The following is a 16,587-nucleotide window of genomic DNA, read 5'->3' on the forward strand; positions in this document are numbered from 1 at the left end:
ACGAGCAACCCTGCTATTTAAACAATCCCACAAATCCTGTCCCATAACAAAACTGCCCTATGGGGAGATAGTGAATGGGTGAGGAACAAACCATTTTCTTGCATTTCCCATATAGGACAGAATGTGAGAGTTTTTCACTTGTTTAAAGAGAAAGGTGGCTTTTTGAACTTTAAATTCTAAAGATCCCATAGAGAAAGTGGCAATTGCCATTACAAGCCTGGAGTTTGAAGGAAGGAAAGAGGCTGAAATGAAGGTGCTTACAGAACCTATGGTCCATGCGGTTGTGGACTCCAAAAATGACTTCTAAGTGCACATTTTGTGCAATTTCACAATTTAGTGCAATGTGTTCTGATGGTTTAACATTCCCTGAACTTCTGGGAAATTATAGGAGTACATTGGGCAGGGCCACTGAAGTACAAGACTGCACAAGTGTGCTACCATTGCATTTAGAATGTTTTTTTCTGAGTTATTATTATTTATTGAAAAAAATGTTTGATTAGATTTGTATGACTAAAACCATAAGGTAAATTCACACCACATTTCCTTAAAGTAAATTCACACCACATTTCTAACTGGTGAGACAAACTGCCTCAGTTTTAATGATAAATAGTATTTTCCGGTGTTGTGATGAAAAACCCATAAGCTATATAATCTTCTTCTAGCTAACCATAATTGCCTCCAAGTATAAATCTCCCCAAAGTAATACTACAGAAGCCCTGTGGCGAAGAGTGGTAAGCTGCAGTACTGCAGTCCAAGCTCTGCTCATGACCTGAGTTCGATCCCAACTGAAGTTGGTTTTAGGTAGCTGGCTCAAGGTTGACTCAGCCTTCCATCCTTCTGAGGTCGGTAAAATGAGTACCCAGCTTGCTGGGGGATAAAATGTAGGTGACTGAGGAAAGCACTGGCAAACCACCCAGTAAAACAGTCTGCTTAGTAAAATGTCAGGATGTGACGTCACCCCATGGGTCAGGAATGACCTGGTGCTTGCACAGGGGACCTTTACCTTTTAAGTAATACTACACTCCATATATGTCAATAATAAAATAAGCAAAGATTCATTGACATTATCCCATGCTCTATTTACGGAGCAGCGGATAGAGCTTTGCACTTCAACTGACAAGGTTCAGGCTCCAAGCTTACCTATGTGTGGGCAGGTCACTGTTTCTTAGAAGAACCTTCCACACCAAGTTGTTGGGAGGATAACAAAGTATAATGCTGAGCTTCATAGATAATGTGAAAAATACAAAATTGATAAATAAGAGAAAATATTGGATTTTTAGTAGATAATATGAACCATGCCTTTCTGCTTCATTTAGCATTTTGGCTTATCTGTGAACCCCACATGCCCAGAAGAATTAGTTGTACCAGTTTTCTAGCCCAAACAATAGTGGCCCTGGCTATTAAGACTGATGTGGCAGAGGCTTGGACTGAGAGTGCACCAGCCTCATGTGTCTTTTTTGATGCAAAGTCTGCCCTTCTGCTTAATGGATCTTTAATAGACCCCATACCATCTTCAGTGACTAATTCTGATGACTGTAGGGCAGCTACTGCTGCATCCACCAGGAGGACTTGCAATAATTCCACAGCATGTGGAGCCAAAGTATGTAATTTTTTAGTGCTTGGAGGGAACTGTCTTGGCCAAGGGTTTGTCCCATTCCTCCCTGACCGGATCTCAAAATATTCTGGAAATGGGACAGTCTCCTCAGAGGTTTTAGTTCTTGGAAAAAAAACTCTTTAGGGCCTTTTGGTTTTGCCTTGCCTGTAGGTGTCTCTCCTGTCAGAATCATTGTTGAGATACAAGGCCATTATGGCCTTAGAGCACTGGTTCCCAACCAGGGGTCCGTGGACCCCCAGGGGTCCGCGAGAACTAAATTAATGTCCGCAAAACAAAGTTATAAACCCATAATAAATTAATATTTTCAATTAAAAGTTCTCTATTATAAAAATATATATTCAAATATTATTCTAAGTTTAATGTTTAACTAACAGTTATGATTAAAGTTTATTTTCAAATTCTCAGAATTTTTATTTTGAACCTTGGGGTCCCTGCACCGAACAAAAAAGTCCTAGTGGTCCCTGGTCAAAAAAAGGCTGGGAACCTCTGCCTTAGAGAGAAGGCTTTGAAAATCTTTCCCGTAAATAGCCTGTCTGTTGGTCATCTGAGACAGTTTGTTCCTCATCAGAGGAGAACTTGCCCTCCTCCATGGTGTCAACATCAGATTCCTCTTCTGTATGCTGAGGATCCCCACAGCTGGGGCCAGCAGCTTTAGCGTTAGCTTTCCTGGCAACATTAGTTGGCCATGAAAGAGATTTCTCTCCAGCAGGAGGGGGGAGTGCCTAGGCTGAAATGTCTGCCACCTAGGTGGAGGAGAAAGTGATCTCCTAGAAGATAGGGCAATGGAGGCCGAGCTAAGGCCTTGCACTGTGAGAAGCTTTTTAAACAGTGCCTTTAAGTGCTTTCAGTATTCCAGTTTCAACGAACCTCAACTGAGTCTGATATAATTGGAAGAGTGTGAAGCAATTCATTTTTCAGCAGTCTGTTCAAAATCCAACATTTGGAACTTATCTAAGCATATGAGTGAAGTAAAGATCTGGAAAGCTGAAGATTTTTCACAGTTCAAAGTGAGGGTTTAATAAAGTTTAACTACTCTAAGCAATAGAACAAGCCCAGAACTATAATCTCATCCAAACATTAATAAAAATTGTGAAGTGTTTCATTAACTTGAAATTGCTAAAAACACTGCAGAAAAAAATAAAATAATGACATGCTTGCTGTTACCATGGTCCTGTTAGACAGGTTAAAGGACCCATTTGATCTCTCAATATGCAGCTTGGCTCCAGACTGAGGTTTACATCCACCTTGTCAGCCAAGTTTGGTGCTTAAAAAAAAAAAAACACCCTAAAGCTCGACACAAAAATTATGAATTGGAAAACATAATGTTGAAAGGTACTAAAGCAGTTTACTGGAGGGTAACAGGAAAGAACCAGTATTTCTTAGTTATATTCATTGCTAAGCCCCAATATGTAAACTGGACAGTACCTCAGTACGCTTTAACATAGCAATGGGGCTGTTACTCTACACTGCATCATATTTGTGCTTCAATCCAAAATCTTCATTTTACTTTTTGGTCAACCCATTTTTTTTGCTTAAAGTTCAGGGTTCCTTATCCAAAAGTGAATCTGCATTGAAAAAAATACATACACCAATGTACAAAAGAAAAAAATCCTAAAAATATAATAGCAACAATAAATAAAAGCAAACGTCATTGCCCCGATGAAGAGCAAAACACAAAACTTGGACGTACAGACCTTTTAAAAGAACTCCAGTTAAGATTAGCATATGGAAAGCAGGCTGAACAAAAGGCTTGCTGGTATGACCTTGCAATGCCTACAAGATCTAGTTACAGTAGGAGGTCTTCTCATCTTTTTTGAAGACTGTTCTAAAATATGGGAATAGTTCCCATCAATAGTTCCAATGAATTTGATGGAGTAATGTAAAGGACAGTCAAAAACCTCTGCCATTAAACCCATGCTTATCACTGAGTGCCTGAGAAATGATTTTGCTATGGAAAACAGGGTTTCTGTTGTGGGGAGGGGAAGGGAAGGTGATTGTAAGCTGGTTTGATTCTCCCTTAAGTGGCAGAGAAAGTCGGCATATAAAAACCAACTCTTCTTCTAAATTATTCCTACCTGTCAACTGAAAGTTAACTGTGACTGAAAAGAGGCAATAGAATCTTAAGGGTTGAAAAGAAGAGCTGTATAGAGTCTATGATGTACTCACTCATTTTTGTCCAACAATGGTCTCTGATCAAACAAGTGCTACGAATTTTAAAACCACGCCTCCTCAAAAAAGAGGTGTTGCTTGATCAATTGGGGTTTGAAGTATTTGTAGTTGTTAGCTTCTCACCATGGTATGCTATGGTTTTGTTAAAATTGTTTCATATTTTTAAAACTGTGCACTATTATTTGCTTTCTTTTACAATAATCCTGTGGGTCTGGTTATTAGTATTCCCTTTGGCAGGAGAAAAAGTGAGATGACAAAATGTTTTTAGCCAAGGCCACACTGGTGGACAGTCTCCTAGGTTCAAGTCAACCAGTGGGGTGGAATCACCCAGCCCTAGTTTCCACATAATATCATTTCCAAGGTAAAGTATTGATGAACATAACCATACATTTATAGATCCATGTCATTTCATTTTAGTAAGAGGAAGCATTATCTACCTATTACATTTTTATTCTACCATTCCCCAAGATGTCCAGGTTCTTCTTTCTTCTAGTTTATCACCACCACATAGGGTAGATTCAGTTGGCAGAGAATGCTACCAAGTAAGGATTTCAACCCCGGTATCTCTGGTCCTAGCCCAAACACTCTTAAGCATGATGTCACAGTGTTCCTACTGCTATGTATGTTCATATCACATTTTAAATATTTTTTTTTTTTTTTTTATAATTTTTTATTGAATTTTACAATATAAAAAAAAAGAAAAGAAAAAAGAAATAAGAAAAAAAGAAAGAAAAAAAATACATATATAGATATAAAAGGGTATTCACATAACATATTGAATACATTTCATTTTTTAATACATTCATCAAAAGAAAAATACCCTTTCCCCCCACCCACCAAAAGTGACCCATCACCATGACTTCCATAGAAGTGTCCGGTAGCTTTATTTATTTATCTAAATTCTAATATTGCTTAAAGAATAATTTTCTATAGCTCACTAAATAACAAAGTAAAATCCATTTTTGCCAACTTATCCCAATATGAGGTAGCCTTAAACCATGTTAACTTAAATTCTTCCAAATCATTTCCATGCAGAATTTCTGTTAATCTGGCCATCCTCATATATAACCACACTTTCTCTCTCCATTCTGTAATTGAGGGTTTACTTGTTTGTTTCCATACTCTCGCTATCACAATCCTTGCAGCAGCAAAACTATATTGACAAATAATCCTATCCCGATCATGAATATCATTTGTGGGTATTCCCAATAAACAAAATAATGGTTTTCTTTTCACTTTACTATTAATCAAATTATTTGTTTCTTTTATTATTTTTTTCCAAAAATTTTTGATTTTTTTACAAGTCCACCAGACATGCATATAAGTTCCTCTTTCTTTTCCACATTTCCAACAGATTCCTTTATCTTGACTGTTCATTTTGGATATCATAAATGGGGTTATATGCCATCTATAAAACATTTTATAGAGATTTTCTCTAATTTCATTAGTTATTGTAAATTTAAACTCCCTCTTCCATAAATTTTCCCATTTATCCAGGTCTATATTGAATCCTAAATCCTGCATCCATTTGATCATGACTGGTTTAATTCTTTCTTGTTCTAAATTAATAGTCATCAATAATTTATACATCCTACCAATCAATCCTTTATTTCCTTTATCTAATATCTTTTCTAACTCGGATTTATTTTTACTGAATCCAAGTTTACTATCTTTATTAAAAATATCTTGTAGTTTATAATATAAAAACCAGTCTTTTATATTTAACTCTTCCCTGCTTTTTAAAGCCCATTTACTCTCCTTCCATTCAATAATACCCCTATATATCTCTATATCTAAGTTTAATTGTTTTCCCCTCTTCATATAAGCTTCTATTGGATTAATCCACCCCGGGGTCGTATTTTCTAAAGTCTTCTTATATTTTGTCCAAATTTGAAATAACCCAGCTCTAATAATATGAATTTTAAAATCTCTGTTTACCTTTTCCTTTTCATACCACAGATATGCATGCCAGCCATATCGAAGATTATACCCTTCTAACTCTAATAATCGATAATTTTCTAATTTAATCCAGGTTTTTAACCAGAGAAAGCAGGAAGCCTCATAATATTGTTGCAAGTCAGGTAAACCTAATCCTCCTGTTTCTCTTAATTGAATCAAATTTTTATACGCTATTCTATGTTTTCCTTTTCCCCACAAAAATTTTTGAATATCCTTCTTCCAAATTTTAAAAACTTTGAACCCCTTAATAATCGGTAAATTTTGAAATAAAAAAAGCATCCTGGGTAATACCATCATTTTAATCACCGATACTCTACCCCACAATGATAAGGGTATTTTTTCCCAATTTGTCAAATCGGTATTTATTTGTTGCCATGTTTTTTCATAATTATTTTTAAATAGATTAAAGTTGTTAGGAGTTAACCATATTCCCAGATATTTTACTTTATGTTCTATACCAAAACCTGTTACTCTCGCTAATTCCTGCTGCTGCAAGAGTGTAATATTTTTGACCAATATTTTAGTTTTATTTTTGTTTATTTTAAAGCCTGCAAGTTTTCCGTAAACCTCAATCATTTTGCTCCATTCAGCTATCTGAGTAATAGGATCAGTTAAAAAACACACTAAATCATCTGCATATGCCTTAACTTTATAATGATTTCTCCCTATTTTATAACCTACAATCTCTGCATTCATTCTAATTTTTCTCATCAATACCTCTAAAATAATAATAAACAACAGTGGTGAAAGAGGGCACCCTTGTCTGGTGCCCTTTTGTATTTCAAATTGTGATGATAATTCTCCATTAATTATTAGCTTAGCAGTTTGACAAGTATAAATATTTCCAATAACCTTTTGAAATTTATCACCAAAACCCATATATTCTAACACTTTCCTCATAAAATTCCAATTTACATTGTCAAACGCTTTTTCTGCATCTAAAAATATCATTGCAAAAGGTGTATTATCAAATTCTGCATATTCTAGTAAGTCTAACACAACTCTAACATTTTGATTGATTAACCTCCCCGGAAGGAATCCTGCTTGGTCTTCATGTATAATACTATTAAGAATTTTCTTCAATCTATTCGCTAAAATCATCACAAACATTTTATAATCATTGTTTAATAATGATATTGGTCTATAGTTTTTAACTTCCATTAAATCAGCGTTTGGTTTAGGTATTAAAACTATATTTGCTTTCTTCCAGGTATTTGGAATGGATCCTCCCTGTATACAATTATTCATAACTCTCAATAAATTTGGTGATAGTTGATCCATAAAGGTTTTGTAATAAAGATTTGTGAAGCCATCTTCTCCTGGTGCTTTGTTTAATTTACTTTTCTTTATTACTGATTTTAACTCCTCTAATGTTATTTCTGCATCTAATAATTCTTTCTGTTCCTGTGAGATTTTATCCCATACAAATTGTGTTAAATATTTTTCTATCTCTTTTTCTAAAACTATTCCCTGTGTATAAAGATTAGAATAATAATCTATAAAAGTTTCTGTAATTTTTTGTTTATCTAATAAAATTTTTCCATCCTTCCTTATTTTCAATATTGGCTTTCTCCTCTCTTTATGTTTAAGTTGCCATGCTAACATTTTGCCTGGTTTATTTGAATGTTCAAAAAATCTTTGTCTATTATATAATATTTTTCTTTCTATATCGGTAGTTAATAAAATCTCATATTGTTGTTGCCAAGTTTTTATTTTATCAATCTGTTCTTGTTTAAGTAATTTGGTTTGTGCTTTTCTTAACTGTATTTCCGCCTGTTTAATTTCCTCCAGTATTTTTTTCTTTTTTGACTCTCTTTCTCTAAACCACCGCGAGTTTTGTTGTATTAAAATGCCTCTTATCACTGCTTTCCCCGCATCCCAGACAACATCTTCAGATGTGCCTTTATTTATGTTATCTTGAAAATAATGTTGTATTTCTACTTTTATTTTGTCTGTAATTTTCTTATTTTTTAATAAATATTCATTAATATGCCAAGATTTGTTTTTCTTAATTCCCAAATTCATTTGCAACAACAGTGCATTATGATCTGAAAGAACCTTCGGTAAAATTTCAAGGTCATCTAGTTTGCATGTAATATCTTTAGATAGCCAAATCATATCTATTCTAGAGTGAGATTTATGTCTTGAAGAGTAAAAAGTATATCCCTTTTTATTACCTTTTTTCATTCTCCACGCATCAAACATTTCCCATTGTTCTGTTAAATGATCAAAAATACCAGGTATTTTACCTTCAAATTTCCCCTGTTTTTTTTTTGCTGATCTATCTAAACGAGGATCTGTTACTCCATTGAAATCACCCATCCATAACATATTTTCCGTAGCATATTCAGCCAATGTCGATATTAGATCCATATAAAATAATTTTTGGTTATTATTAGGTGCATATATACCGACTAATACTATTTTTTGGTAACCACACAGAACCTCTACCATCAAAATCCTCCCTTCCCTGTCTTTATACAACATCTTTGGTTCAAATATTAAAGGAATGTACATAGCTATTCCATTAACCTTTTTCTTATCATTACATGAAGTAAACAGTTTACCTAATTTATTTTGTTCTAATCTTAAAACCTCTTTTGTTAAAATATGTGTCTCCTGTAAACAAAAAATGTTAGCTTTTGATTTCTGTAGATGATAGAATATTTTTCTCCTCTTATTTGGAGAGTTTAAACCATTAACATTCCATGATAGTATCTTCATCATTTGTTGGTTAGTAACTCAAATTTTCCCCCAGGTATAATACCCCTTCCCCCCCTCCTCCCCCAATAATATCCCCATCTCCTTCTCATAAATCCTCAGACCCTAATTCAGTCTGTGTCCTCTTCTTCCGTCAGAGATTTTCCTCCTGAAGCTTCTGCAGCCTTCTCATTCTCTGTAAGATTCTTTTCAACCAGTTCTTTAATTGGTTGTTGTGGTGGTTTACTTAATTCTCCTTCATATCTCCGAAAGAACTGATCAACTTTAGCCATGTCAGTAAGTTTGAACCTCTTTGTTTTGAATATAAATGAGACTCCTTGAGGGTATTCCCATCTATGTTGTATTCCATTATATCTCAGCCTTGCCACCAATTCTGCAAACTCCTTTCTTTTTCTCAGTAGTCTCCCTGGTATCTCCTTCATTAGTCTCACTGGTTGACCTTCTATTGTTAAAGGATTTTTGTAATGTTTATTTAGTATCAGGTCCCGGTGAGATCTTGAAAAAAGCTGTACCAAGCAATCCCTTGGAACTTTGTTTCTGGATGCATAAGCAGAGTTGACTCTATAAGCTGTAATTATCATCCCTTCCACTATTGCTTCTTCTTCTTGCAAAAAATCAGCCAGGAGCACTTTCAAATATTCTTTCAGGTCAGAACCTTCAGTCCGTTCTTTAAATCCGCGAATACGAATCCAGCTCTCCTTTATCCGCATTTCTAACATCGCCACATTATCCTCTTGCCGTTCTTCACGTTCCTGGCGGGCCTCCAGTACAAGTTCCATAGTATCAACCTTTTTTCTGGTTTCTTTATTTTCCTTTGCTTGTTTTTGCTGTTTCGCCTCCAACTTGTCTTGCTTCACAGTCAAAGCTGAGATAGAGTCCTGCAATGTTGAGATAGCTGCAGTATTCTGGTTAAGACCTTGCTTTACATAGTCCATATCTTGCTTCATTGAGACAACTTCAGATTTTACTTCTGTCACTTCTTTTTTGACTTCAACCACTTCAGTTTTAACTGATGTCACTTCCTGAAGTGTTTTTGTTAGCAGCTCTTGCAAAGAGTTCAGCGTGGCATCAGCTTTCTTAGTCATTTTTGCCAAAGAAGTTGATCCTGTTACTGGGGAGGAATCTGGAGAAATAGCTGGACTAGTGAGAGATGGTCTTCTTTTTGTTTGCATAGATAATTGAGTCTGAAGGGTCTTGGGGTCTTTAATAAGTACTTTAGGGTGCTTTTCTGAGTCCTTTTTATTTTTTCCTTCTTTATCTCCCATTGAAGGGCTCAAAAATGCAACATTTGTAATCCAAAGGAGAGGAGAGGGGGGGGGGGAGAGATGACAGTCTCACAACATCAGTTCAAAGAATCTCAGTAATGGAGCATTTAACTGGTAAAGTCAATCTTGAAGAGCCAGCTCAGTGATCATAAATCTGCTGGATATCTCTTAAAACTGTCAAAGTCAACAGAGCAGGAAATTCAACTGCGCCACAGTCTGGCAAAAAGCCAAGTTTCTTTTTGTATTCGTTAGCAAGTATAGAAAAAAAAACCAGCTTACTTCTCCCTATGAGTTATACCACCAGACACCCCCGTGAATCACTAGTTGTACATCAAAAGAGTAAAAAAAAAAAACCTGTTGTTTCTTCCGTGCCTTTAAACCGCCGTCCCGATCAGCCTGAGAACAATGGCGCCTGCTTCTCCGCTGGTTCGCCCGAACGCTCCCCGCCGCTTCCAAGGCAGGGAGCGCATCAAGGGCAAGCCGCGAGCCGGCCGCTTGCTCAGCTTCCCCTCTGCTTCAAGGGGAGCCGTGGCTGTTGTTCGGGGGAGGGGGGATTCCCTCCCTCCCTTGCCACTTTGATCGGGGCTCGAGAATCGTGCTGCCACGGTGATCAGCAACGGAAGTGGAAGTCCACATTTTAAATATTAAGCAGAAGGCTACTATGTCACTCTAAAACATGCTAGTAAAAATAATGACCTTAAAAGAAATGCTGCCAAAAGACATTCCTTCAAGGGGATGAATGTTTATGAGCATTTCTGCAAGACCCTCTTCTATGATACTAAAAAATATCACTAAAAAGAAGGAATAGTATCAACCAAGTCTAGATTGGGGCAAATTACCATTACACAATGTAAAAGGCTCTGGGTCCCTGGTCTATTGCCATTAGTTTACAGCACTAGCTGGACCAGCACAATGGGCAGATCTGCACAAAAGAAATGCTGCTGGGGAAGGATTCTTGCCTGACATGTCAGGCTTTTATGTATTTTGGTGAGGGGTTGGTTCTAGCCCCATACTGCTTCAGTTTATCCCAATTTCCACGCGCATTTTTGTGCCTTTTGTTTTCACTCCCTCCCTTTTTTCTTCTGTTTTACTCCAATCTTTTTCTGGAAGCCAATTCTGAGTCGCCTTTATCCTTAGGCGTAATGTTTCTATTGAGTTTCTTTGTCCCACCCACTCCTCACTTTAAAAAGGCACTAAAATAATGCTATGATAAGTCAAGCAGGTTCTCTGAACTCCCACCTTTCATTTGTTTTAAAAAGTAACTCTCTAGCCTCTTCCCTCTCAGAGATACGTCTTTTTCCTTTTTTCTCTGTGAGGGAAAGGAATAGAGACTTCCTGGGAATCCAGAGAACCTGATTGACTTATCATTACAAAGGTATATTGATATATCATTTTTAGTGATGCCTTTAAAAATATAGCCATGATATTGATCTATTGATATACGCAAGCACAAAAAGTAAAAGGTGTGTGTGTGTTGTGATGCCTTTGATGACGGCTCTGATGACAACAGCACCCTCCCTTCCAAATCCCAATTATTTTAAGGCATATGCGGAAGAAAAGAAATTGAATCCACAACTCTGAAAATGTAGAGGGAGGGCAGACATCCAGAAGAACCATGCCCAAACCACTTCCTGTTTGTGGATCAAATGCCAAGAAAATCAGGAGTAAGTCAAGCATGCGGAAAAGCCCACTGTTTCTGCTGCTTGTTCCCCTACTCCCTGCTGCCCCAAAGTGGCAGGAGTGTGAAAGTGTTTAGACGCCTCTCTGCCCAGATTATGTGGTGACTGTGTTAGTTAAACACAATGCATTAACTTTAAAGTTCTCATATAGAGTTGTTGTTTTTTTTGGTATAAGAGCCAATTCAACCTTGCAAGGCACTGGCTACGTTCTTATTAATGATAGGCTTATATATTTTAAATATTATATATTTTAAACATAAATGCATTTATACCAGTCTTTGGGGATGATTTTTGGGGGTGGGATGAGCTATTGTTGTAATGTTACTCCCACACAGTTTCCTACACAATGGCCTTTTGGTAACATATACAAGAGACCAGTTAAAAACAGCAACACCACCACCAGATAAAGTAGCAAAGTTGTCTTTCATAACCATTAAACTACGTATGAGGAACAGAAATACATAATAATGAAAACAACGATTAAGGAAGATTAGTAGTAATATAAAATGCTATAATTATTTGGGGCATTGCTAAAAAAAGATTTAGGAATTATACAATAGAACCACTGAAGAAGTTTTAAACATAAAGGAAATGAGAATTTAGTGCTATAGGTATGTTTTTAATTAAATGTTTATTAAACCATTTAACAAGGTTTAAATGTTTTAAAGCCCTGACCTGGATGGCCCAGGCTAGCCTGATCTCGGAAGCTAAGCAGGGTCAGCCCTGGTTAGTATTTGGATGGGAGTCCATCCAGGAATACCAAGGTTGCTGTGCAGAGGAAGGCACTGGCAAACCACCTCTGTTAGTCTCTTGCCATGAAAACCCCAAAAGGGGTCGCCATAAGTCGGCTGCGACTTGACGACACTTTACACACACACAAATGTTTTAAAAGGCACCTACCTGTGGGGGTAAGGCAGTCCTTCCAATCAAAATAACCTGCATAAATGCCAGGTTCCAATGATCCTACAATAGGGTCGGCTTTCAATTCAATGTACATTTCAAACAGTCGTTGGTCAAGCTCCTTTAAGGAGTCCATGCTGACCTAAAATGACACATACACAACTATTATTTAAAATTTTAAGATAATTTATCTGTGTGAACCATTAAGTGTTACTGAAAATGATTAAGGATGACATTTTTTTGGCTGCTAGTCCACCTGGTGAGTAGAAAATTCTATGACTTGTCAAGACAAAGGACCCAACCTATTCTGCACTGATATCACCACTGTAAAAGCAGCAGCTCAGACACAGGACTACTGTAATCCAGAAAGAGGTAATAGTCACATACCAACTGTGAAAAGTGCATATCTTCCAGGAAAGAAACTAAATACCCAGTCCCAAGAAGTCAGAATGTTTCTGACGAAAAATATAACAATAAGAGATCATGACATACATACTTCCACCCACTTTTGACATTTTCGTTCTATGAAAAGAGCACAAAACAAAGCCATACTCTAACTAATTTGAATAAGTGCTGCTGACTTCAGACATCATTAGATTAAAACAAGGCAGGGGAGGTGGTGGTGGGGAAGGCAATATGGTATAGTCTGGTCTCATCAGATCTCGGAAGCTAAGGAGGGTTGGAACTTGAAAGGGAGATCACCAAGGAAGACTCTGCAGAGGAAGGGAATGATAAACCACTTCTGCTTCTTTGGTATCTTGAAAGCCCCTTGCTGGGGTGGCCATAAGTCAGCTGTGACTTGACAGCTCTTTATACACACACACAAGGCAGGGAGTGGGAGAGTGGAACCTGCAAGGACTTGTAAGGCATCACTCTTTTGAGGGAGTGAGAAGGCAGTGGCGATATGAGGAGGGGGGAAATGGGAAAGTGGAGAGGGGTGGCAGGAGTGGAGTGCAGGCGTTTATGTTGGCAAGATTTTAAATGTTTCATATTCTGAGCAGAAATATGAAATTCTATTAGGATGATAAAGAAAAATATGGAAAATTCTTCCATAGAGAGCAGAAAGTAATAGATGACATAAATAAAAGTAAGAAGAGAAATTCTTGGATACATTGAAAGAATGCTACTAGGAAAGAGAGGTAGATTTTATTTTCAGTGAAAGAAAGGTAAAAGATGTGTAGGATCACAGTATTATGGTTATTCCTTTACGGCTCTAGGGTATATACCAATTATACTAATCTCATCTTATGACATTTTGTTCAGCTACTAAAAATTCAACTCAGTTTGAAACAAAGGCTTACTTGGGTGATTTTTTCAACTCCTTGGAAACCATGTTTCTCAAAGTGCTCAGCTAAGTTTAGGAAGGTATGGCGTTCTAGGTAGCAGCAGTTACTAAGCACGATTAAAAGCCTCCGTTCCTAAATCACGGAAGATTTTAATGGAAGAAAAATGCATTAGTGGTTTATAAAAAAATTCACAAGTAAACAATTTTGTTAACAAGATAATTCCTATTATTTTAATGATGACAAGTTTCATTTATTCTGATCAATACCAAAAAATTAAAAGAGTATTTCCCTATATTTCTAAGAAATTAACTTAGAGAAGCTATGACAAATATGTACCCTCTTAAGGGGAATATAAATCTAACATCAAAAGGATTTTCAGAGTATGTTGCCATCTTATCTTTACAAATGGAAAGCATATCAACAAATTGGACACTGGTAAAAACGCTGTGCTTTGCCCTTCACAACCCATTCCTTTTTTCCCCCCTTCAATCTCCTCACTTGCTGATATGCCTCTTCCATTTGAGAAATTTAACACAGCATCCTGCAGCCAAATGCCTGAAATGGAAAGTTTCCGATCATAAACACCCACTCATGTAGAGTTTTATTAATTTCTGCCAGCCAGAAGGATGAGGACACAGTGACTGTCTAGATGGGGACTTGTGTGTTCAGTTCTGAAGGCATATTCACAGTGCAGCAAACTTTCTTCATGTATTAACCTGTCATCTTAGTTTCTTTTGTTAGAATATATTCTTTGACTAATTCATTGCTAATAAGAGAAAAAGTGATTAAAGACCAACAAAAAACAAAACACAGCCTTTTCTAGTAGCATGCCACATTTCCTTAAAATCCCATTAACGATGACAAGCAGCAATACATAAAAAGAACCAGTCTCATTTTAAAACGAAGAATGACTGATTAAATTTATTTTGAGAAGCCAATCAAAGGCTCAGCAAATTCAGAAAAATGTTTCTGCATGCTAAAATATATATGAGCCCTGGGGTTTCATTTCAATCAAAACCTGATTCTATATGATTAGACTTACTGAACATTTTAATATAATTCCATTATTTTTTTAATGAGGTTAACCACACTTACTAACGACAAACTGGAGTCTTCATGGATGCTTCCAAATAAATCCGGCGATGAAACATCAGCTGAAAGACTGAGATTTTTGCCAAAAATGTTAATGGTTAAGCATTGCTCTGAACATTCATGGTGTAATCTATGTTACACATTTAAACAAGTTTTATGACGGTTTGACTGTCACGACTTTCCCTAAAGAAATCTGAGAACTGCAGTTTGGTGAGGATGCTGAGAATTCTCCACCGGAGATTTCTAACCACCCCCTCAGAACTATAATTCCCAGAGCTCTCTAGGGGAGAGGTATTTAACTGTGGTAAAGACATATAAATAGATTATGGAGCATGACTGGCGTGATGATCTGGGTGGCGACCTTTGTAACATTCCCTATTTTGGAAGAAAATGTATAATTTACACTCTGGTAAAGCTCAGAGATTTAACTTGCCTCACCAGGCAGTGCAAAGCAGCAGTGAAATTAGTTTTTAAATGGTCAACCTATGAATAGAAACAATAGAAATGTTAATAGCTGCCCATGATAAGAGTACAGGATCTTCCTGTATAATAGTGTCAGGTAATCAGTGAGAGCCAAACTAAATGTGATGCCATTTTAGAACAAAATTGGGCCTTTGGTTGACTAAGGAATAAAAGGAATGCTAAAGGAAGATGGGGAGGTAGCAGGGAAGGTAAAATAATTCTTTGCATTTGTGATCACTGTGGAAAGTGTGGGTAGTGTATCCCACGCCAGAGCAACTTCTTTCAGGAAGGGAGTTGGAAGAACTCAGTCAAATTCAGGTGATGAGAGATAAAGGTCTAGACCTACTGGATAAATAAAAAAACCAATAAGTCTCTGGGTGCTGACAGCATACACCTGAGGAACTCAAATGAGCAATTGTTGATCTATTAACTAGTATATGTAACATCACTAAAATTAGCCAGTGTACCAGAAGACTAAGAAATAGCCAATATTACACATTTTTAAAAAGCGGTCCAGAGGGGAACCAAGTAACAGACCAGTAGCCATAAGTCGGTTGCAACTTGACAGCACTTCACACACTTAGCCTAACATCTTTCCCAGACATATTAGTAGAAACTGTAATCAATTATAAAATTATTAGAGACGTAGAGGGACAAAGCCTGCTGTGGGAAAATCAGCAGGGCTTTGGCAAAAGGAAGTCCTGCCTCACCAACCTTTTGGAGTTCTTTTAGAAAGTGAACCAGCATATAGATAATGGTGACCTAGTAGATATTATATACTTGGACGTTCAAAAGGCTTTTGACAAGGTACCTCACTAAAGTTTAGCAGTTGTGGGATAAAACTTTGGAACTGCCTCCCCAGGGAGATTCGTCTGTCTCTATCAGTGACTTCTGCCAGGAGGTGAAGATTTTTTTGGGTTTTTTTTACATACCCCAAATATTGGCCTTTTCCCTTGTTCTGTATATTTATGAGTGTTTATTGAATTATTTTATAATTTAAATGTTGTTTTTAATTGATTGTGTATTCTAATGTATTCATGTTTGCCACCATGGGGATCCTAATTTGGAGGAAATGTGACATAAAATGTTTTAAATAAAGAAATACATAAGAGGACAGGTTCTCTTATGGATTAAAAATTGGTTAAATTACAGGAAGCAAAGTGGAGGAATAAATGTGCAGTTCTCACAATGGTGGGAAGTAAGCAACAGAGTCCCACAAGAATCGGTATTGGGACCAGTGCTATTTAATTTGTTCATAAATGATCTGAAACTGGGGGTGAGCTTGGTAAAAGCCAAGTTTGCAGATGACATGAAATAATACGTAAACCAAGACTGACTGTAAAGAGCTTCAGGAGGATCTCCACAAATTGGGTGAACAGGCAACAGTGCAGCAATCGAAGTGTAAGGTGATGTACAGTGGAACAAAAAATCCCAACTTC

The 16,587-nt window shown here is 36.8% G+C and overlaps 1 protein-coding gene across 1 annotated transcript in view; it reads right to left on the reverse strand.

Annotated features, from left to right (window-relative positions):
* Positions 1 to 16,587, reverse strand: part of EXOC2 (exocyst complex component 2) — a 117,122-nt gene that overhangs the window by 26,855 nt on the left and 73,680 nt on the right. The window contains exons 20-22 of the mRNA XM_056854065.1: positions 14,690 to 14,756; positions 13,610 to 13,726; positions 12,309 to 12,450 (exon numbers count right to left, since the gene is read on the reverse strand). Coding sequence (XP_056710043.1) covers positions 12,309 to 12,450; positions 13,610 to 13,726; positions 14,690 to 14,756 — 326 coding nt within the window. The remainder of the gene's footprint in view (positions 1 to 12,308; positions 12,451 to 13,609; positions 13,727 to 14,689; positions 14,757 to 16,587) is intronic.

This window comes from Euleptes europaea, chromosome 8 (genome assembly GCF_029931775.1).
Source record: "Euleptes europaea isolate rEulEur1 chromosome 8, rEulEur1.hap1, whole genome shotgun sequence".
NCBI lineage: Eukaryota > Metazoa > Chordata > Lepidosauria > Squamata > Sphaerodactylidae > Euleptes > Euleptes europaea.